The sequence below is a fragment of the Chiloscyllium punctatum genome, chromosome 1, assembly GCF_047496795.1.
Source record: "Chiloscyllium punctatum isolate Juve2018m chromosome 1, sChiPun1.3, whole genome shotgun sequence".
Lineage (NCBI taxonomy): Eukaryota > Metazoa > Chordata > Chondrichthyes > Orectolobiformes > Hemiscylliidae > Chiloscyllium > Chiloscyllium punctatum.
Window position 1 is genome coordinate 31,140,583 of NC_092739.1, and position 24,739 is coordinate 31,165,321.

The 24,739-nt window shown below is 40.5% G+C and overlaps 1 protein-coding gene across 1 annotated transcript in view; it reads right to left on the minus strand.

Moving 5' to 3' along the window:
* Positions 1-24,739, minus strand: part of LOC140487987 (uncharacterized) — a 43,982-nt gene that overhangs the window by 14,570 nt on the left and 4,673 nt on the right. The window contains exons 2-4 of the mRNA XM_072587541.1: positions 20,219-20,400; positions 11,486-11,583; positions 8,531-8,635 (exon numbers count right to left, since the gene is read on the minus strand). Of these exons, the coding sequence (XP_072443642.1) occupies positions 8,531-8,635; positions 11,486-11,583; positions 20,219-20,400 (385 nt within the window). The remainder of the gene's footprint in view (positions 1-8,530; positions 8,636-11,485; positions 11,584-20,218; positions 20,401-24,739) is intronic.

The following is a 24,739-nucleotide window of genomic DNA, read 5'->3' on the forward strand; positions in this document are numbered from 1 at the left end:
TCACTTCTTGGATTCATTGTCCTTAAACTTTCTTCTTTCCTTCTCGATTAGGAGCTTCTTTTAATTAATTTCATTACTAGGCATTTATTGTACATTATCAATGTCTTTTCTTTCAATTTTCACCAAATAGAATAGCCATTTCCCACTGTTTCCATGGGAAGGGGGACAAGCAACTTGCACATCACTAGTCCCTGCCTGCAAATGGGTATCATTCAGCATTTAGCTAATAATTCTTCTAAATTCATTTCCTTCGAACAATATCACTTCACACACCAGACAATTTTTTGTTTATTTTCAATGCACCAAACCATTAAGGGAACTGCTGCTTAACTATTATTTGTTTACTTCTATTGAACTCAAATAGGAGTAAATTAACTGAGATCCAGATTAACTATAATCTAGATTACAAATTCCTTCTGGATTTGAAGAGAATTCTGTGAGAGATTTCATCAACTTGCCTCAAACTCTGCTTGTGGAATTTTAAAAGATACTTTGTATTCAACTGAAGAAAATGAAGAGGTGGGGTGGACAGTGGATGGATAATCTAATAATTTCCACTCATGTTAAACTGAAGGTACCTCTCTTTTGGGGCAACTTTATCAATTAGTAATAAAAAGTGGGTTTAAGGTGCACTCCAGCAGTTGAGCACAGATGTGTTATCAGTGATACTGCAGGGAACCCTAACCTCCAAAAAAATGGATGGACTTGTATCTGGCAGGATGCAAAAAAATAAAAAAATCTCAAAACAAGTCTAGATGATATCAAACTCAGATACTTCAAGTTTTAACTGAGACTGAAACCCGTTAGGCAATAAAATGGTCCCGAAGGCAGGTTGTTCATTTTGATTCTTCACTGCGGCTGCATTACCTCAGGTTTTATCTGTATTTTACTTTCACTCCAACCGGGAAACAGCAGTTGAAGGGAGGTGAGGAAAGTTTTGTGCTAGTACCTTCCTATCATGGACTGCACACCAAAAGTGGAACGTTCCCCTCTCCCACCCTGGCTTTGTAAACAAACATGCTGACTTCTCCTTGATCAGATGCACCCAACCTATGGTCAGATCCTGTCTCTCCAAACTCACCCATGATATTCTGTCCACCCCATGAAAGCATACCCCAATACACCTCTGACCCTCTATTTTGGCCTCAAACTGTCTCTAGCCTCACCCATACATCCTGCCTGCCATTCTCCAATCCAGCTTGTGCCTAAACTCCAAAACTTGTGATCTCGACCTCAACTAAAGGAAACCAACACACATTCTTGGGCTACAGTCTCTGCATCAGTGCTCCCCACAGTCCAAGGTCTGTCAGTCAGATTGGGGTTTGAATAGTGATCCTAGTGAAACAGAAAGCAAGTATACAGGTTGTTCTGCTATAGCATGCATTTTCTCAATGCAAATTCATTGTAATACAATTGATGAACTGGGGATGCTGTTTCTAAAGCACAAACTTTCAAAGCGATTATTGGCTGTAATGTGATTACATTGCCAACACTTTAAGTGCTTTTTTAATATAATATGTTTTTATTAAGAAAAAATAGATTTTTAAATATTACAACAAATACAAAACAATGCAATTCAAAACAGTACAAAAATAGTACAAAACTAAACCCAAATAATAAAAAAAATTCCCCAACCCACCTTCCTATACGAATGTATAAACATATATAGAGATGTATAAAATTAAAAAAAACCTAAACTAGCTATTTAACTAACTAAATAAATACCTAACAACAAACAAATAAATAGTAATAACTCAGCCCAGCCAAACAAAACACTCATACATTCACAGTTCCTCCTCCCTGGATATTGGACTCATGAAACACAATCGTTACGGCTATATAAAAGCCCTTGTTAGTGTGGCAGATAAATTTCTGTCCAGGTATTTCAAAAAAGGTTGCCATGTCTTGTAAAAATTCTCAGTTTTGTGGAATATGCTCCATAACAATCTTCCGCCAACCTGACAGGCCTGGGGGGTTTTCTGATATCCAACCTAGCAAGATATTCTTCCTTGCACAGAATGTCAGAATATTGAAAAGTCTTGCCTTATGCGAGTCGGCAGGAAATATAATGGGTAGGCCCAAAAGGAGTGAAATAGGGTCCTCCTCCACCCCTACACCTAAAACCCTCTCCATTGCACCCACCACAGCGCTCCAATATGTTTGAAGCCTGTCACAAGACCAAAGACAATGGGTAAGAGTATCCGTACCGACCTTGGACTGGGGCATGCTGAAGATACCCCTGGTTTAAATTTTGACAAACGGTCTGGGGCTAAGTGGACCCTGTGGAGAATCTTCAACTGTAAAGCATGGGTCCTATTGCAAATTGATATCTTCCTTGCATTCTCCCAAATATCCTCCCATGCCTTTGAAGAAACTTCAATACCCAGCTGTCTTTCCCACATCTTGCAGAGTCGATCAGACTCATCTGGGGTGGCACCCCCCAATTGGTGATATAGAGTACTGACAGAAAGTGTACTCTTAGCCCTTTCTATGTCAGATTTGTAGGGATCAGTCAAAAGTGTGATCCTTTTTTGAATAAAATCCCTAACTTGAAAAAAACAAAAGAGGTCTCTATTAGGTAACTCGTACTTCTGTACTAACTGATTGAAGGACATCATTACATCTCCCTCAAATAAATCACCCATTCAAGATATACCCCTAGCTTCCCAACATTTAAATCCTGAATCTATCATACCTGTTGAAAATTCGGCATACCCACTAAAGGTGTAAACAAAGATGATTTGCCAATATTACCTTCCCTCTGTCGAATTGCCCTCCATGCTTTAACAGTATTGATGACTATTGGGTTATGGCAATATTCCCTAACTGTCCTTACCTTGTCCAAAAACAGCAAACTGGTAAGGGGGCACCTTGCTTGGGAGACTTCGATATCTAGCCATATTGAAAGAGGGTCCCCACAAAACAAATCACTTACGTAGGTCATAAGCGAGCTTAATTGGTAATTTTTAATGTCCGGAAGGTCTACTCCCCCCAACCTGTGAGGCGACTGCAGTTTGCCTAATTTAATGAGGGGCCATTTACAGTGCCAGATAAAGGAGCTGAACCAACTGTCTTCTGAGTGTTTATTGAAAATCAGGGGGAGCATCCGTATAGGGTATAGCAAACGAGGGAGAATATTCATCTTAATAAGCGCTATCCGACCCAACCATGAGACCGGAAGTGCCTCCCATCTTTGGAGAGCTTGTTTAATTTTTTCAAATAATTGAGTAAAATTGGCTTTGAACAGCCAATCCAGAACTGGAGTAATGAGTATGCCCAAATACACAAAACCCCCCTGTGACCACCTAAATGGGAATCTATAGTCACTCTCAAGAGCCAACTCTTTCGTAAGACCACCCATAGGCATAGCCTCTGATTTAGCAAAATTAATCTTATACCCTGAAAAAGCGCCAAACGCATGAATGCATTGTATCAGGCAAGGCACTGAAACTGCTGGATTTGTCAAGAAAATGAGAACATCATCTGCATACAGTGGGTGTAATTTTGACCCCACTTCTGGAGCTGATATACTGAGATCCCCACGAATGGCCTCTGCCAACAGTTCAATCACCAACGTAAAAAGTAATGGTGAAAGGGGACAGCCCCCTAGAAATATTAAAATTGCTTGATCGTACCCCGTTGGTAATGACCACAGCGAGAGGTACACTGTAGAGAATCTTTACCCATCTTATGAAAACTTCGCCCAGACCAAACCGGTTTAGAGTATAGAAAAGGTATGGCCACTCAACTCGGTCAAATGCCTTCTCTGCATCTAAAGAAATCACCAATCCCTGTATTGACTGCTGTTGGCATGCTTGAATTACATTAAGCAGCCTCCTAACGTTATTGGAGGAACTGCGACCCTTTATGAAGCCCGTCTGATCCTCTTTAATAATAGAAGGTAACACAGTCTCCAGCCATAAGGCAAGAGCCTTAGAAAGGATCTTAAAGTCCACATTTAAGAGCAAGATGGGCCTGTATGAAGCACAGTCTTCCGGATCCTTCCTTTTTTTAAGGATAAGTGAAATATTGGCCTCTCTCAGAGATGGTGGGAGACAAACATGACTGTATGAATCATTAAACATATTCAGCATCGCGCCTGACAGTATACTTATAAATTCCTTATAGAATTCACTGGGAAGTCCATCAGGACCAGGCGCCTTTCCACTCTGAAGCTGCCTCACAGCTTCCTGCCCTTCTTGCTCTAATAATGGGGCATTGAGAAAGGACTGTTGTTCGGGAGTCACACCTGGGAGCTTCAAATCTCTAAAAAAGGATTCCATTTTGGCCTGCCCCTCCTCACAATTCTCAGACTGATATAATTTAGAGTAGAATCTCTGGAATGCCACATTAATCTTTTTAGAATCACATGTTAGGTTCCCAGACCCTTCCCTAATCACTGTAATGGTTTGTGGAGCATTCCTCTTTCTGGCAAGGTATGCTAAGTATTTGCCTGGCTTGTCACCATGCTCGTATAACCTTTGCTTTGCAAAAGCCAGTTCCTTCTTTGCCGTCTGCATGGGCACGGAATTTAGTGCAGACCGCAGTGCTGTAATCCTCTGTAGCTTGACTAACGAGGGTCTGTCAAAATAGGCCTTCTTGGCTGCCTTCAACCGTGCTTCAAGGAGACGTTGCTGCTCACTCTTCTGCCGCTTCCTACTTGTGGAATATGAAATAACTAACCCTCTGGCATAAGCTTTGGCAGTTTCCCAGAGAACAGATGAGCTTTCAACCGAGCCTATGTTGATGACTAGGAATGCCCGAAATTCCCTAGAGAAATATTCAACAAACTTGCTGTCCATGAGAATAAAGGGGTCCATTTGCCAGTACCTTGAATCCACTGTAACATCCTTGATTTTAACCATGAGGTACACTGGAGCATAATCAGAGATGGCAGTATTACCAATCGTACAGGATGCCATCAGATCCAGGGTTACCGAAGGGGTCAGAAAGAAATCAATCCTTGTGTGACATCTGTGTGGATTGGAGAAAGCGTGAAATCCCTACCTGTAGGGTGGAGATACCTCCAGACGTCCACCAATCCTAATTCCCCACACAAACCCAATAACTATTTAGTTTGTGCAGAGGGTATCGAGGGACCTTTAGGCAACCTGTTTACTGTGGGGTCCATGAGGCAGTTAAAATCTCCCCCTATAATGATGTGCCGAGACTTGAGACTTATCAGTTTAGAAAAAGCATCTACCAAGAATTTAAGAGGATGAGCTGAGGGACAATAAACATTTAAAATGCCATATTCTTCCCCATTTATCAAGGTTTTAAGAATTACAAACCTCCCGTATGTGTCTTTAACACATTCCAACAATTTAAATGAGGGATTTTTCCTAACCAATATAGCCACTCCCCTACTTCTGGTATTAAATGATGAAAAAAAAACTTGGTCAAAGCCATTCTGCTGTAATTTCAGATGCTCCTTGTCATCCAAATGTGTCTCCTGTAACAAAGCAATATCCACCTTCTCCTTTCTAAGACTCAAGAGTACCTTCTTCCTCTTAACTGGTGAGTGACTTCCCTTGATATTCCAGGTACACCATTTAATAAAATCATTAGCCATAATCTTCTGCAATTACATTTAAATTCCAGAGAGGAGGAACCCAAACCACAAATTGCTGAGCCTTAGTGTCGCATGATCCACCAAATATAAAAACTACATAAACTAAAACCGCTACATTTAACAAACATACAAAATTATTAAAAATAAAAAACAACAAAAACCAGAAAACAAACCAACAGATAAAACGCCAAGAGCGCTGAGTAGGGGAACTCACCCCCTTCCCAGAGGGGGCAACTACCCGTCCCGAACTACCCATAAATAGGCATCTAACCATCTCAACCCAGCAAGAGCCGCATCGCAAGCACAAGCTAAAAAGAATAAACACCCCATAGAATATCAATATGAATAAAAAAACCCATTATTTTATTAAGAAAAAGGGGGAATAAATACCCCACCCATCCTTTGGTATGTCCTAACTTAGAAATTTAAAATGTACATCTTAACCACCGCCAGACATAGTTTGAACCAAATTATTATCAATAGAGGGAATAAAAAGGGGGAAAAACAAAGCTCCAACCGGATTTCCTCCATTTCTTTTACAGAATGATAAACGCATACCTAAGCAACAATATTTATACATGCTACAATTGTTTAAATTAGGTTAGTTTGTCCACAAAGTTTCTTGCCTTCTCTGATGTGTCAAAGAGATGCATGGATCCGTCTAAGGTGATCCGAAGCACTGCTGGATATCTCAGGGAGTACTGAATCCCAAGCTCCTTCAATCTTCTCTTGACACCATCATACGATTTTCGTTTCTGGATCACCGTCGCTGAAAAGTCCTGAAAAAACATGATCTTAGACCCCTCGTAAATTAGGGCTTTTGGATCCTTCCCCTGGAGTCTGGAAGCCTCCATGACTCTCTCTTCATCCTGGTAATGATGGAACCACACCAGTAAAGGACAAGGGTGTTGACCCAGACCCGACCTCCGTGCTGCGACCTGGTGAGCCCTCTCTATCTTCAATCCTCTCATGCCAGTCTCCAAGTCAAGGGATTTCGGAAGCCAATCTTCAACAAATTCTTCAGGCCGCTCACCTTCCTTACCCTCAGGCAGACCGATGATCCAAATGTTTTTTCTTCTGCCCCTGTTTTCAAGATCATCCACTTGGTCATGGAAATTATGAACCTGCGTCTTCAGGGCTTGGGTCTCTTCCTTGAATGAACTGGCATCAGCTTCCACCACTGTGACCCTGTGCTCTACCTCATCCGTCCTCTTCTCTAGGTCTCCCAGCTGCTGCTCATGCTTCTGCAGCATGAGAGAGACTGGAGCCAGCTTCTCTTCAATCTGTTTCCCCAGCATCTCGCGAGATTTCGAGAGCTGGTTCACCAGGTCCTGGAGAGTAATCTGCTCTGAGGCTGCTGCAGGCTGAGCTGCAGGCCTGGCCTCAGATGCTCCTCCTCCCTTTTTAGGTATTTCTGGACAGCTGAAAATATAGGTAAGTCAATTTTTAAATGTTTCTTGGGGCTCCACAATCTTTCCAACACCCCAAGAAATCCTGATGACCTGGGTTGGGTGGGCTAAAGGACCGTCCTGCTCCTGCTGCGATGCGAAGCTCTGCAGTGTGATCTTCTCAGATCGCCACCATCTTAGATCCCCTCAAGTGCTGTTTTTAAAGTGCGATTTTTCTGAAATGCGGGGTTGAACAAGAATGCGACCATCACATTACAGAAGAACTGACTGTACTGTGAAGAAACTTCACAGCAGCAGGGGAAGCCCATCGGCACAGTACGTCTTACTCCAACCTTGGCAATCGCAATCCCCATATAAAGATAGAAGCCACTTTCTTTTGCATACGATATTGAATCAACACTCCAATGGGCTTTTCACATGGCTCTTAGTTCTGTTCAATGCCTTCGAAAATCAAAAGAAAAAGCTCTTCCTTTAGTTGTGACTATCCCTGTGTTTATGTGAATCTGATAAGTTTGCCTGTGATCTCTTCAGAGTATGTAACAACATTTTCAGAGATATTGTGGGTGTACCTACATGACTTTTTTTTAGATTAGATTATTTACAGTGTGGAAACAGGCCCTTCGGCCCAACAAGTCCACACCGACCCGCCGAAGCGCAACCCACCCATACGCCTATATTTACCCCTTACCTAACACTATGGGCAATTCAGCATGGCCAATTCACCTGACCTGCACATCTTTGGACTGTGGGAGGAAACCGGAGCACCTGGAGGAAACCCACACATACACAGGGAGAACGTGCAAAGTCCACACAGTCAGTCACCTGAGGCGGGAATTGAACCCAGGTCTCTGGCGCTGTGAGGCAGCAGTGCTAACCACTGTGCCACCGTGACTTAGACTATAACAAGTCAGAAAGGTGGCTCATCGCCTTCTCAATGTCAATTAGGGGCAGGCAATAAATGTTGGCTTAGTCAACTACACCCACATTTATAAGTAAATAAAGTTTTCCTTTAGAAAAAGGCATTAACCTCATCCATTTAACAGAGTAAATAAGTAACATGGGACATGTTTTATACAATCATCTGTAAAGTTGTGAGGTTTGAGGGAAGATTCATCAGTGCATTGGAAGTAGCACTGAATCAATTGCTTTTTTTCCTGTAAGGCTGCTCATGAGTACTTCTTAAAAGTTTCATTCACAACTTTTACGTTTCTGGCAGTGAGGCAGTGAATCTTCTGATATCAGGGTTCTTCAAACAATTAGAAAGGAATGATTGTGGTGAAGGCACTCATTCATATAATCTGCCTGCAGTGCTTTGTCTTTGTCGGGTGTTTAGAACTCCACTGATGAGCTGGATCTGGATGTCCTTGAAGGCAAGGACAGCAATAAATCAGAAACTTGTACAACCTAATGTTCAAATGAGTGAAATTCAGGCCAAAGGTTCTGGAAATGTGAAAATGCCAATTTTGTTTTATTTAATGAAGTAATTACGGTAATGATTTATTACTTTATTTCTAATATTATACCGGTAGCTTTTGTTTATCCGACATACCTTAGCCAGAGTTTGTATTTCCTGTGAATTATCCACTTGTGCTTCAGGTGGGACTCCATATACCGGGGTTTTGTTTTGGGGGACTGAGGGTAATATCTTTGCAAACTGTAAGAGATGGTCATTGAAGTCATTAAGTAATATCAGCTGAACACAGTCAATGTAAGAAACCTGTTAAAGCAACATGGTGAAAATTACTAAAGATACTTCAGATGAAAAATCTGTTGGTACTGCATCCATATACAGGTACCTAAACCACGGGTACACCCACATTCTGCATTGGTGCACGCCTTCCACCACACCAGTATAGCCACCTGAACTGGTATCCTGGGCATTCACCTAAAGCAAGCATTAGGCATTTTCTTATGCAGATGGAGTCAGAGCTTGTTCGAGGGCTCATTTCTGAAATTAGGTTGTGACTGACTACAGTATATGTGCACATAGTGCATTCAGTTTTCTCTGACACTCAAAAGCTGTCAGTTTCCTGTGATCTTGCTGGGGTCTGTTATTGTTGAGAGTGTGGTGCTGCAAAAGCAGGTCAGGCAACTTCCAAGGAGCAAGAGAATCGATGTTTCTGGCATAAGCCCTTCACCAGGAATGATGTCAATTCTCTTGTTCCTTGGATGCCGCCTGACCTGCTGTGCTTTTCAAGCACCACACTCTTGACTCTGATCTCCAGCATCTGCAGTCCTCACTTTCTCCTAGGTTTGTTATTGACTAATTTTTAGAGATTGATTCACATGATTAATCAACAACTCCATTATGATTGCATTTGTGCAATTCTTGGGAAGGTAGAGGGTGAACTAGATGGACTTTGACCTTTGTCATCTTGTAAATCCAATTGGCTCTCTATTAGGGCATGTGAAAGGATGCTGTTACATGATTTGTGTTTAAAGAGAAGCAATTCTAAGCTGAAGAAGTTCAAGATTCCTGTTGATAAACACCACGTTCCTTTCCTTGCCACATCAAGGTAGAAAGTTTTAATTGTTTCTAAGAACATTACACATACGTCTCTTCTTGGAAAACAGTCTCTGAAGAACAGTCTTTGTGCTTTGTCTCTCATTTAGTTATCCATGTTAAAAGTTTAATTATGTTTAAATTCGCTCTACTTTGCTCTTATTTTTTATTGTACCTTTTCCATTTGATATGATACCACATGGCAGGTTGGTTAGCAACTTAGAAATGTTTGGGATTGATGGGTCCTTGGCAGCATGGATTAGAAATTGGCTAAAGGATACGAAACAGTGGGTAAATATAGATGGGCATTTCTCAGACTGGAGGGGAGTTGAAAGTGGAGTTCCCCTGGGAACTGGTGTTGGACCTTTGCTTTTCCTGATTATATAAATGACATAGAGAATGGTGGTGAGTGCAAACACTCTAAATTCACAAATGATACTAAGCGAGGGAGAATAGAGAATTGTGAGAATGACACTGAGCGACTACAGAGGGACACTGACAAGTTGACCAAATGTGCAGACACCTGAAAGATGAATGTCAATGCAGAGAAATGTGAGGTAATGCATTTTTGTAGAAGAAACAGGGAGAGACAACACAGACTCAACTTCGAGGAGTATAGGAGCAGAGAGTACTCGGGGTTCAAGAGCCTAATTCTCTGAAGCTGACCAGGTAAGTTGAAACAGTTGTTAAGAAGGCCTCAGAGTTTATAACCAGGGGTGGCAATTTCAAGGTTGTCAGCAAGAGAGCTAGGAGTAAGATAAAGAAAAAGTTTTTACTCAGAGTTGTTAAGATTTGGAATGCGCTGCCTGGGAGAGTCCTGAAGGCGAATTCAAAAGGCAGCTGGATATATATTTGGAAGTGATGAATTTGGAGGAAGATGGAAAAAGGGCAGAAGAATGGAAGTGGCTGGGTTGCTCTTTTGAGAGCCAGTACAGAAATGATGTACTGAATGGCCTCAGTCTGTACTGTAAAATTCAATTTTACAGAATCCCTACAGTGTGGAAGCAGGCCATTTGGCCTATCAAATCCCCACCGACCCATCGAAGAGCATCCCGACCAGACCCGCCCCATCCATGTAACCCTACATTTCCCATGGCTAGTCCATCTAACCTGCAAATCCCTGGAACGCTGAACAATTTGTGATGGTCAGGCCACTTCACCTGCACAGTTTTGGGCTGTGGGAGGAAATGCACGCAGACACAGGAAGAATGTGCAAAACTCCACAGAGTCATTCGCCTGAGGATGGAATCGAATCTAGATCCCTGGCACTGTGAGGCACCAGTGTTAAATGCTGAGCCAGTATGTCACTCTTTACCACAGTGCCTGTCTCATGAAGCTTTGTGGAGGCAGAGTTAATGTTGGCTGAAATACGTGAAGAGTCAGAGCAGTGTTTTTAGCAACAGCTAAAATATATGGGATGAAATTCAAATGGGGCTTTTGCAAACATCCAGCAGAACATCAGGGGAAGATCCAGGGAAAGCCTGCAGAAATAGGCTCAGTTTTGCTAATTTCCATATTTAATTCAATCAAAACTTGGTTTTTATTAGCAAATAGATGATTGTCAAACTGAGGTTTATTCATGCTAGGTGCCCCATTGCACATATAGGGGTGATGTAGTTAACAGGATCTATGTCAGTAAAAAGGAACTGGGCAACAATTCCCAGGTGATTGCAAGGCTGAAACCAGAATCTATTTCAAAAGGCAGTCGTGTGGAGCTTACAGGACGAGAGCAACAAAAAGTGCCATAATAACACATCACAGAAGATAGAGGTTGAATTTATTTTCTCTAATTAATGATGCGCTAAATAGTAAATAGCTTTCTTCCTTCTCTTCCCATCAAAACCCTGCAAATTCTTGATCAGTTCTTTCATACATTTGTATTAAAACTCTTGCGAACACTATGGTCTTGGACATTTTCTAAAACATTTCCTATAACAGAATGCAGCATTTCCAAAGCATTGAAACCAATGTGTTGTAACCTAGATGGTTTCTGGAAAATACCTCTTCATGTGGTTCCTCTGGTTCAGATTTTAAGTTTGCGTTTCCTTCCACTTTGTCCATTTCGCTGTAAAGTTGCTTGTCAAACTGGTGAATGGTGTCTAATGGATAACAATATAAATTAAAGCATTTTTGTGAGTTGTATACAACAGATCTTATTTTGACATATCTTATAATCTTTCTGCCCTGTGAAACCTCAATTCTAAGTCTATCAGAATTACTAACAGCATTCTCTTAAATTTTCTTCCAGGTTTAAAGATGTTAAGACCGACGAAGTTTGACTCTCGATGATGGAACTGCAGTCTAATGGAACTCATGGCCTACTGGCTTCCTGTAAGCCCAACCTGCTTGTAGAAACCTAAATCCAAGGCCTGACTAGTGCAGGAACTAGACGTGACCCTATGGTGATCTGATATCAAGAAGGGCCAACCAGAAAGACTGCAAGATCCCCCCAGAGAGCTTACCTTGCTGACACCGGAGCTGCAGACTCAAATGCCTTCTGGCCTCTGACAGGCCTGACCTTGTGAAAACTCGGAACCGAGGTCTGACCAGTGCAGGAACAAGATCTGACCCCACGGTGACCCAACATTGAGGAGCCTGACTGAGCTGACTACAAGACCCCTGGAACGCTCAAGGCCATGACTGGTGCCCAGGACCACATCATCAGCACTCAATTACCTCTCGGAGCAGCAAATGTCCCCTCACCGACACCCTGGATTGATGAGGAGCAGCCACCTACTCAAGAAATGTGGGAGATGCATTGGACTTGTCTGAAACTTCAGGGTTTCAAGTGCCCCCCTCCCCAGCATAATCCTGGCAGATACCCAAGCCATTGAGAATAAAAGTTAGACTCACCTTCCAACGGGAACTGAGGGGTTACTGTGTGCTGTGTTTTACAGAGACAGGGCTCACTCCTGTTCCACCTACCTGTGCCTTACAAGCTGAGGGGTTCTTAATTTACCCAATGGATCACTCGCTGTCCTCGGGCAAGGCAAGGGACAGTGGAGCCTGCCTCTTGATCAGCACCTCTTGATGACCAGACAAAGCGACCCTGGTAAGTCACTGCTCCCCGGACTGAGGGTACCTGACCGTAAAGTGCCGTCCCTAATACCTGCCATGTGAGTTCACCTCCATCATCCTGACAGCGGTTTACAGCCCACCCCATGTGGAAGTGAAAAGTGCACTTGAGAAAATATACAACAAACAGCCTCGAGACAGGATACCCCAAGACCTTTTTAATTGTAGTTGGTGACTTCTATCAGGCCCATCTCAAGAATGCACAACCAAAATACCACCAACATGTTTCCTACTCTACCAGAGGTCTGAACATCCTTGACCATTGCGGCACAACTGTCAATGATACCTCCCACTCCATTTCCCATCTGCATTTTGGAAAATCACATTGAAGCACTGTGCTCCTTCTCCTGGCTTACAAGCAGAAACTGAAGTATGAGGACCCAGTACACAAGGTAGTGCAATGTTGGGCTGAGGCAATAGAAGGGCTTCTATGGGACTGCTTAGGGTGGGCAGACTGGTCCATTTCAAGTTGGTCCAGTGGCCAACTTAAACAAGTATGCCATTACGTAAATTGAGAAATTGTTATCTTTACATCCTGCGGCTAAGCACTCAAACTCTTTCCTGTATTCTGTCTCATCGTTGTTTGAGATCCAACCTACAATGGTGGTATCATCAGCAAAGCTGTAAATGGAGTTGGGGTGGAATTTGTCCATTTATGACTGACTTTATTCCTAAGTGTGCAGACAACAGTTTGCCAAGGAAGTTCATCCAAACTTTGCCAGGAACCATGAATGAACCGAAGGATTCACTCCCTATTGAAGTGCAAGTCTGAGGTATACAAATCAGGCAAATCCAGGAATGACCTCTGTAAGGCCATCAGACACCAAGGAACAATACCAAACTAAGCTCGAGACCCAGATTAATCACACATACTCCTGTTGTTTATGGACAATAAGGATATCTATGTCAGGCTTCTAACTCATTAACTACAGTTCTGCCATCCACGACATAATTCCAAACAAACTCATCTCGAAATTCTGTTACCTAGGTCTTGGCTCCACTCTCTGTAACTAGATTCTTGACTTCCTGACCCATAGACTGCAATCAGTAAGAATAGATGACAGCACCTCCTCCACCATAATCCTCAACACCAGGGCTCCGCAAGGCTGCACACTCAGCCCCTTATTATACTCCTTATACACTCACAACTGTGTGGCCAAATTCCACCCCAACTCCATTTACAGCTTTGCTAATGATACTAACATTGTAGGTTGGATCTCAAACAACAACGAGACAGAATACAGGAAAGAGATTGAGTGCTTAGCCGCAGGGGGTAAAGATAACAATCTCTCCATTTATGTCAGCAAACTGAAAGAGCAGTGGAGGGTACACCCCCGCCTGCATCAACGGTGCTGAGGTGGAGATGGTCGAGAGCATCAACTTCCTGACAGTGATGATCACCAACAATCTGTGCTGGTTGACGCAATGGTCAAGAATGCACAATAATGTCTTTACTTCCTCAGGGGGCTAAGGAAATTCAGCATGTCCAAAAGGACTCTGTAATTTCTTGCAATCTGGCAAAGAGCAGTTGCAAAACCACACTGTGATGCGTCCGGATAGCATGCTTTCCATGGTGCATCTATAAAAATTGAACGCAGCCCAGTCCATCATACAAACCAACCTTCAATTCATTAATCTCATATATATGTCCTGCTGCCTCAGGAAAGCAACCATTATAATCAAAGATCCCTCCCACCTCGGTTATATCCTCTTCCACCACTTTCCAACAGGCAGAAGATATAAAAGTTTGAATACATGTATGAGTAGATTCAAGAACAGCTTCTTCCCTGCTGTCATCAGACTATTGAATGGACTCCACAAATGTTTAATTCTGATCTCTCTCTCTTGCTGCACCTTCTCTGTGGCTATAACACTGTATTCTACACTCAGTTTTGCTTCCCTGATGCACTTTGTACGGTACAACCTGCCTGTGTAGTGGGCAAACCAACACTTTTCACTGTATCTCGATATATGTGACAATAATTGATCAAGCAATCAAAAGCCAAATCAGATTGTTTGAAAGAAAGGTAGAGAAAACTATGCATAATGCAGTACTTGCAACATATTAGAATTCATCTATTATATTTTTGAATTTCCATATCTATATATATATATGTATATACACACACACATATATCAGGAGCTAATTTTCCTTTGCAGACTTTATTATGGAAACCAAAAGCCAGTTTTCTGAAAGTTGTAGACATGTTGTTGAACATACAAACATATGCATTTGGACCATAAAGAGACCACTTGCCCCTCAAGCCTGCTGATGTAAGATCATGGCTGAGCTGATGGTGACCTCAACTCCACTTTCCTGTCTACCTGCAAAACCCTTTAACTCCCTTGTCAATTAAGAACTAGATTTTTAATAACATTCACTGGGCCTGCTTCCTCTACACTACGGCAGATAAATTTTGACAAAATAATGAACTTCTGAGAGCAAAGAATTCTCCTCATCTCTAATTTAAATGAGATACCTTCTATTATTAAACTACATATTCTAGTACTAGTCTCTTCTGTAAAGGGAAACATTCTTGTTGCATTCATCCTGTGAAGTCCTGCTGTATGTTTCAGTAAGATCCTCACATTTTTCTAATTGGCAATAATTACATGTCCAACCTTTCTCATAAGATAACCCCTTTAACCCAGAATTTATTCAAACTAACCATCTCTGAACTATTTCTAATAATTATATTCTTTCTTAAGTAAGGAAGCTAAAACTCTTGCAGTTCACCAGAGGTGCTCTCAGCACCACTGTACAACTGTAATAAACCTTCCCTATTTTTATATTTCACCCACCTTGCCTTAAACAACATTTCATTTGCCTTCCTAATTGTTTACCATACTTGTGAATTATTTATGAGGACAATTGGATCCTCCCTGTAGCTCAGAGTTCTTCAATTGCCATTTAAGTACTATATTGCTTCTCTCTTCATGTTATTTCACAATATAATCCACCTGTCAATATTTTGTCCACTCGCGTAATGTTTCTTTTGCAGACCCTTTACTGTCCACTTCACAATCCACTCTCCTACCGACATTTATGTCATCAGTAAATTTAGACAATCACACATTTGGTCCCTTCATCCACATTATTAATATTTTTCATAAATAGTTGAGCCTGCCAATCAGAAAATAATCCATTTATTTCTACTCTGCTTCCTGTTAGTTGGACATTTCTTGATCCATGCTTACATGTTGCCCATTATTACATGAGCTTTTATTTTGTGGGGCACCCTTCGATGTGCCATCCTGTTAAATACATTTTAGAAGTCCAAGTACATTACTTCTAAAATTTCCTATTATCTACATTGTTTATTATTTCCTCAAAGCACCCTAACAAGTCAAACATGACTTTCCTTTCACAAGACCATCTAGCGTTAAAATTTTCTAAGCACTATACGATAACTTCCGTAACAGCTTCCGGAATGTTCCCTGTGACATGTTAACTGGGTTGTAGTTTCCTGCATTCTGTCCCTTTTGTTGACTATTTTTCAAGCTAATAGATCATTCAGTAAGGTGAATATCAATTATGGCATGAGAAGGAGGTGCAATGTTTTGAGACTGTGGTAACAAGAATGGTGTTTAATTGCCAGTACTTTGGGAGCAGGGGTTGCTGTAAGACTGTGGAAGTGGGAGGGACCAATCAGGAAGATATACATTCCATGAATGCACAAAAATCCCAGATTGAGATTGCTGGACAAAATGGATCTCAGCTACAAACTGCTCAGGACAAGCATTTAATGTCTAGGATGGCCTCATAAAATCTAGACGCTCAGTCCTTTTTAAATCTTTCCCCTCTCACCTTAAACCTATACCCTCTGGTTTTGGACTCCCCCACCATAGGAAAATGACCTTGGCTATTCACTTCTTCCTCTCTATCTACAATATGGTGATGATGGTCAGTCAGCAATGCCCAATCAACTGTGGAAATATTAAACGTGAGAAAACAAACAAATGAACGACAAAGATAAAATATGGACAGAAAACTGAATTACTATAATAAAAAAGTGCTATCGAAAACCTTCAAAGAGTCCATCTTATGCTTAAGCTACAATCGGATATAAATAGGAGCATTGTTACCACAGCTCCATTAAGTCTTGCAAACTTAATATATTAACAGCATAGTACTGTTGTACGCTTTTGAAGCAGATAGGCATTTCCAACTCAATAAGATTTTACAGATATCAGTCTTCACTTTGTTATCTTGTAATTTAACCTTCAATTTCACATGGTACTTTCTGAACAAGTTGACTCATAAAAGACTCTTTGCCTTGCCTAGAAAGGTAATAAAGCTCCATTGATTAATCCAGTACAAAGGAACAAGAGGACTCTTTTACTGAATGTAGCTCTCAGATATCTCCCTGCTCACACCTGGCAGACCCTGTGCTCTGTGAAGACATGGAATGCTGATTCCATTTGAATCTCATTCTGTCTCCTCTTACTGAGCAAGAGTTAAAAATGATAATTTTAATAAGCCGGACACTCATAAGAATGTAAGAATGAACTACTGATGTCAAGCCATCTTGAATGTCTTTCAATTTAAGTCCATAATAAAAACTAATCAGATTTTTTTCATTTGCCTGATGAGAATGCAAAAATAGCACTTTACCAATGAATCAAATCTCGTTAGCTCGAGACTTCATGCATAGTTGCAGCTACACCCATCCCAATTTTTAAAAAATCAAAACCTTGTACCAACTTGTTTCTTCTTATCACAAAGTAGAAGCAGGTAGTGTGACTATTTGCTTTTCTCTCCACCAACAAAGGGGATATATTAATTACTTTCAAATACATTGTCTGGAAGTTGCAGTTAATTATACACTTGGATCATCAGGTTGATTCTCATAAGTGGCAATTAGTATGTTTGTGTAACACACATATATGGCTACATGGCTGACCTCATAGTAGACAAGCCTCCGGTTTCTCGCTAAAAAACATGCTGTTTTTTAAAGTGAGTAAATATAGAGAGTGGAAGTTGAGTACTTTCCTATTGTATTTGTAATGTTGCACCAGCTCCACGCTGTTCAACAATTTGGTGTTAATATAAATCGATCATCTGATTTGCAATATGAATAAGAGGCTAAAGTAAGAAATAATAACTGAAAATTAAAGTGTGATACTGCAAAGTAAACGGTCTTAAAATAGGAAACAAATTTTAACCTGCAAAGAAATTATGAGTGGGATACCATATGAATCTATCTTGACTCCCTTGTCATTTCATACCACTACACCCTTTGTTAAGACCATCATGGTTCAGAAAATGAAATGTTTTATAAAAACAGGGATATTATGTAGTGCCCTTCTTCCATTATGACATTACCGTATGTGCTGTCTTAATTTCAAGAAAAAAGATAGCGTGTTTTTTAAATTCCTTTAGGGGATACGGGGTGTAGGGACACCTATGATCGTGTTAAGTTTGACAGGACTTTGACCCACTGACAGTGAGGGAATGGATATATATTTCCAATTCAGGATAGTGAGCAGTTGTGGTTGTGGTCTTCCAATGTATCTGCTGTGCTTGGCCATCTAGGTGGTAGATTTTGGAAGTTTGGATTTGGAAGGTGCTGGATGTAAATTTGCTTGGTGAGGTGGAAGGTTGGTTTTCAGACACTTCATCACCATACTAGGTAACCCATCAGTGAGTTTCCGGTTAAGCAATGACGTTATGACCCACTTTCTATTGATGTGTTTCGGTTTCCTTGGGTTGGTGGTGCCATTTCCTGTGGTGATGTCATTTCCTGTTCTTTTTCTCAGAGAGAAAAACCTTAAGCTACAAATCTTCTTAAAATTTGGAAGATGCTGTTAGGGACCTTTGGTAAGTTACTGCAGCGCATCTTGTAAATGGTACATGCTATATCAACTGTGGTGGTTGTGAAGGGAGGGAATGTGAATGGGAGACTGTCGTGTTTCTTACAGCTTCTGGTGCTGCACTCATCCAGGCAATTGGAGTGTATACCATTACAGTCCTGAAGTGCCTTGTAGATGATGGACAAGCTTTGCGGAGATAGGAGAGGAGTTACTTGCTGCAGAGTTCTTAGCCTTTGATATGATTTTATTTCCACAGCATTTAAAAGGCTAGTCCTGTTCAGCTTCTGGTCAGCAGTAACCCCAGGATAATCAGAGCAAGAGATTGGTTGTTATTACTGGCTGTCACATGAGACAACTCAAATCACTTCAATACAAATGAGAAGTAGAAAACACAATTCGGAAAAAAAACAATTAATTGCCTTCCAGAGACCAGCTATGTATAAAAATTGGGTTTGTTTTTATTGAAGGAATGGAAAATTTGGGTGATCTGATTGGAGTTTTCAATATTTTTAATTGAATTGGCAATATTACTTACTATAAGTCGCATGCATTCAAATATAAATAAAGCAAAAATAGCATCAAGTCTTTTTATTAATCAAAAGATAATAAGAGTTACAAAACATGTTATTATGGAAATCACAGAAGTGAAATGTAGTTTGTATAGAGATTCAAAAGGCAACTGTATTTCTTTTTTGTGGAAAAGTGAGTGATTCAATGATTTGGGGCCAGATATTCTGATGACCACAATGTCATAGGAACAACATAAACTAGAGATCAGGACCACATGGTACAGGGGAAAGTGAGGACTGCAGATGCTGGAGATTAGAGTCAAGATTAGAGTGGTACTCAAAATGCACAGCAGGTCAGGCAGCATCCAAGGAGCAGGAAAATCAACGTTTCAGGCAGGAGCCCTTCATGGTATAGCTGATTCTCACAAATATGCCCCGGAAACTAATGCTTCTAATGAGCAATTCCCCTGCCTCAGAACATTCCATTAAAGTTCACTTCATGTCAGGAGCTTTGGAGGGTTCTGTCTTAGTTAAGCTTAATAGTTATCCTGAAAAGTTAAGAGGATTCAAAATCGACCAACCTCTGGGTAACTATTAAACTTAACCCTGACAGTGAACTGTCATAGGAACATAGAAAATAAGAGCAGGAATAGGCCATTCAACCCTTTAAGGCTACTTGGCTAATCAATGTGTTCATGGCTGACCTTCATCGTGGTCATGTCTGACCACTCCCAACTATGTCCTCAGTACCTAACACTCCAAGCCACCTAATCTGCCAGACCAATACATCTCAACCCTTAATCTGACACCACCATGCCATCTGCCTACACCAGATCCAACAGCACCATCTAAACTGAACAGTTCCACAACCTACACAACCCAATCTGACAATCCACCAAGCCTGATTTAACACACTGGGCACCCACCTATCTGGAAATCCCATTCTGATCTGACATGACCCAAGCCACTAATTCCTCGCCACAACCTCCTGCCCACTATGAACCAAATTCCAGCAGAACTGGTGACTCCTGAAGCAATTTAATCTTTCCCCTAGCAAATCTGATGTGACAAACTCCTATCTCTGCAACACACAAACCGACAGCCATTTCCCCCTCTGACCTAATGTGAAACCTGCCCCCTCTCCATACAACTCCTCACACAATGCCTAGGCTCCCCAGGCCACAATAAACAAAGCTTTGGGTTGAAGATTTTCAAACCCTGAACAGAATATTAGTTAGGCATAGATGTTGAAATTTTCTTTATCAACCAAAGTTCAATTTAATTGGCTTATAGTTTCTATATTGTATCATTCCTGATGCAACGTTTTAATTCTTACCTTGTTGCTTACTGATGCCTCGTTCCAATTTTAATATTTCTAGCTCCTGGTGTTGCCTCAGTGCATAGAGAAACAAAAATACTTGAGAAATGAGAAGGATAAAGATGAAGCAACTGTGACAAATCCACTGTGGCTGACACCATGCAGAACTTCTGCCAGGTCTGCCTGCCGTGTATTTTTTCCTGAAATATAAAAGAAAATTTTGATTACAATATGTATCGTGCATTGTATGCATAATAAGTTTTCTTCAGTAGCTTAGATTGTCAAAATACATGAAGATTGCTAGAGATGTTGAAGTACATTTTTACATTTGGTAATTGTCTTCGTTATGATGGCGCACACCAGCACCACACAAGTGTTCAGGAATATTGACAATGTAAGTTTAAGTGGTAAGATATAAGGTGAAGGAACTGTATAAGATTTAGTTCATTTCTGACCAGGCTCCCACCTTCTACTTTTCATGAACATATGCTCATTTAAACTGTTGCTCTCTCTACATCTAATCCTTACAAAGTCTCAGTCATAAGACTTTTTCTTGTTAATCTACATTAGTTTCCAGTTCAATGAAGCATTGATTTAAAAATTCTCATCCTTGTGTACAAACCTCTCCATGACATCATCCCTTCTTATTATGTACTCCTCCCGTTCTACAGTTTTCCAATAACTTAATAATCCTCCAAATCTGATCTCTTGCACATACCTAATTTGTTCTGCAGAACTTTCGAATGCTTCAGCTCTAAGATCTGGATTTCCTTCCTTAAACTTATATGATCTTCCACATTTCTGACTTTGTTCAAGACAACCATTAATTTATCTCATTTTGGTTAAGCTATTAATAACACTTCTTTATGATATATCTCCTTCATTGACTCAATATTATTTTCTGTTTGACAACACTCTTAGGATGGCATTTAATTACATTGAAAACTCTGTATAAATGCAAGTTGTTATAATAAGATAATTGGAATTCCATAATCTGGCTGGTTCACAGTGTCTATTATTCTTTTTCAAATAATAGATTTTTAGCATGCTATTTCAATTTAAAAAACCAAGATATGGGTTTTGAAGAACATGTAATTAACTAACTTTTAATCATTACACCAAAAGTACATTTACAATTCCTTTGTGGATGAAACTTTGAGCTAATTCAGTCATTTTTATTAGTATTAATTACAGCACAGAAACAAGCTATTGCCTCATTACATCTGCAACAATACTTTTCTTTAAAATTAAGTGCCAAGTTTGATTTGATTTTCATGTTCACTTCTCATAGCATTTAATATTCTTCTTTATGAAGCAATTATCGCATCCTCTTAGAAAGCATTTATGGAAACGGCTTCAACAAGTCTATTTTAAAGAATCCAAATTCTTAACCATTCTCTGCAAACATAATTGCTGAGAAGTCAGCATTGTGGAAACTGTCAATATTTTCTGATAAGAATCAGGACAGTCTAGGATTACCTCTCACAGTCTAGTTCTTAGCTGAATTCACTTGCTCTGCAGTGAAACACTCTCTGTAATCATAATTTTACTGTTTGTTTATGCCTGCAATAAGGGTTCTGGAATTCTCTTGAAATACATCACTAACTTTATGCAGTTAACCTTTGAATTTTCTATTTAAGGTAGTGTTTTTGTTTCTTCACCAGTTACAATTCAGGGCTATTCAAAATTTACCAGCTTTTTTAAAAACAACTAACAATGGCATATCAGTAGCTTTATGTGTGTGTTATGAATGTTTTTATATCCCTCTCTTTAATTCTCATATGCTGTTTGTAGCAGAAGTACAGAACTCAGTAAAAGTCTGCACCTGTTTATACAAAACAAAGGTTGGAATAAGAAAATGCCTTTTGACCCTTTGTGGTTAACATGACTCATTTTCTGAGCTGAAAATGTGTTGCTGGTAAAGTGCAGCAGGTCAGGCAGCATCCAAGGAACAGGAGAATCGACGTTTCGGGCATCAGCCCTTCTTCCTGAAGCCCGAAACGTCGATTCTCCTGTTCCTTGGATGCTGCCTGACCTGCTGCGCTTTTCCAACAACACATTTTCAGCTCTGATCTCCAGCATCTGCAGTCCTCACTTGCACCTCGATGACTCATTTTCTGTTCAATCATGATTAAAGTACACTGCAATAGTGATATATTGCAATAACCTGCATGAATTCTCAAAATCTCCAAATGTAACTTTAACCAGAGATTGGCAGTTCACCCAAAGATATGGCAAAAAATGCCTGAAAACATAAATGGCTGATCTGATACAAAGCAAGGGTTTGGAATATCATACGTTAAAATTTTCATTCTGCACTCCATTAGTTCTGAAACAAAGAAAACAACTTCAGAATGAGAAAAAAACATTTACACAGCATGTAGTGAGAGTGATGGTCAGTAGTGCTATGGTTAGCATGATGCAACTGAAACTGTTAACTGATTAAATTCAAACAAGGCCATTCAACTCTGATGAAGACACTGCCATGTAACAGCAGCTTCTCATGCTTTATGCATTGTTCTCTCCTTCCTAAAACTGGTTTTCTTGTGTTTCAGTCCTGATGAGGGCAAGGCAAAACTTTCCATTTCATGACACTTTGTTGCAATATGTAATTTCTGTATTACCAAGCAGTTATTTATATTAACATTGCAGCATTTGGATTGATTTAATTTGATGTTATAGCTGATTTTGCTATTGAAAAAAAAAGCAGATGCATTCCTCCACTCTTCAAATCTTCTTGGCAAAAAAAGAATTACTGGAACAGAGCTGAATCAAAATAGGCAGCAATTATATTTGCTGATAGACCCTCCAGAAATCATCTAACTAATTTAGATGAGATTACTTACAGTGTGGAAACAGGCCCTTCAGCCCAACAAGTCCACTCCGACCCTCCGAAGAGCAACCCACCCAGACCTATTCCCCTACATTTACCCCTTCACCTAACACTACACGCAATTTAGCATGACCAATTCACCTAACCAGCACATTTTTTTGGACTGTGGGAGGAAACCAGAGCACCCGTAGGAAACCCATGCAGACACAGGGAGAACGTGCAAACTCCACACAGCAGTTGCCTGAGGCAGGAATTGAACCCAGGTCTCTGGCGCAGTGAGGCAGCAGTGCTAACCACTGTGCTACCATGTGGAGTCAACCAAGAGATTGTCTGCAACTATTTTGTGATGGCCAATGCTACACACGTTTAGAAGAAATACATGTTCTGCAGTTGTAAATAGTGTCTATTACAATCTGTGTAGTTTATTAAGGGTAAGATGTGTACAGTTATCTGCTTGCCCAGCTCAACAGTGTCCAAAATGTACTGCAATCTTTAATTTCCAAAACCAGTGGGAAATGTTTGGGAATTGTTTGGGAGCTGTTTGTCTGCAAAATCTTTGGTTCAAAGCATTCATTTTTTTTGAAACAATCTACAAATGAGAAGAGAAACCAAACTTCAGGCTTCTGGGAAAATATATTGTAACTTGGAATTTCTGGCTGTGACTTCAGACTTAAGGAAAATCAACAGAGATCTTAGGCCACAAGGGAAACTGAGGCTAGTTGGGGAAAGTCATGAAGCTGACGGTTTTTTTCAGGTGGAAGACAACATTGCAGGCTGGCTGTGAAGAGTGAGATAGTTGAAAAGACTGAAAGCTGAATACTGTGGGAAAGAAGCTAAGGAGGTTCTACAGAAGTGGGACAGTTTGCAAATGTTCACATCCTTGTAGCTCAGGTGAGGTGAAACAGTTTTTGGAGACAATCATGATTAAATCTTATGTGAAGGAAAGGAGTCAAAACTCTATTTGAGGAAGTCAAAGTTGCAAAGATTTTGACACTGCACATAGGATTCTGCAAGTAAATCTGTGGGATTAGTCATGGGAAATGCAGGGTTACAAGGAGGGGGTGGGATGCTCTTCGGAGGGTCAGTATGGACTCATGGGCCACATAGCCTGCTTCCACACTTTAGAGATTTTCTGATCTATCTTTGTTGTATCAACTATTTAAAATGTATTTTATACTTTCTGTTCAATTTGCCATATTCAATTTATGTGGATTTTGATTCAAGTGTTAAAGTAAATGTTATTAAAAGTGATATCTTGTCCATTGTTTCTCTTCTCTGATTCTTTTATGCTCTATGCCTCTATATAGATAATTCAGAAAACAACTGGTTCAGGAACACACTTTATCATCGATCTGGTCAAGGAGCAACTGGTAGAAGTTTAATTGGACCTCCTAGACTCATGTTGTAACCCAAAATTAAGAATGAATCTGTTGGGATTACCTTGATTGGTAAGAAGGAAATCCATGACTAAGCAGGAATGGTGGAAGTATCCTCCAACTCTATCCTCACTGAAGAATTAGATCAGATTCCCTACAGTGTGGAAACAGGCCCTTTGGCCCAACAAGTCCATATCAACACTTTGAAGAGTAACTCACCCAGACCTATTTCCCTCTGACTAATGCATCTAACACTATGGGCAATTTAACCTGCCAATTCACCTGGCTTGCACATCATTGGACTGTGGGAGGAAACCGGAGCAAACCCAC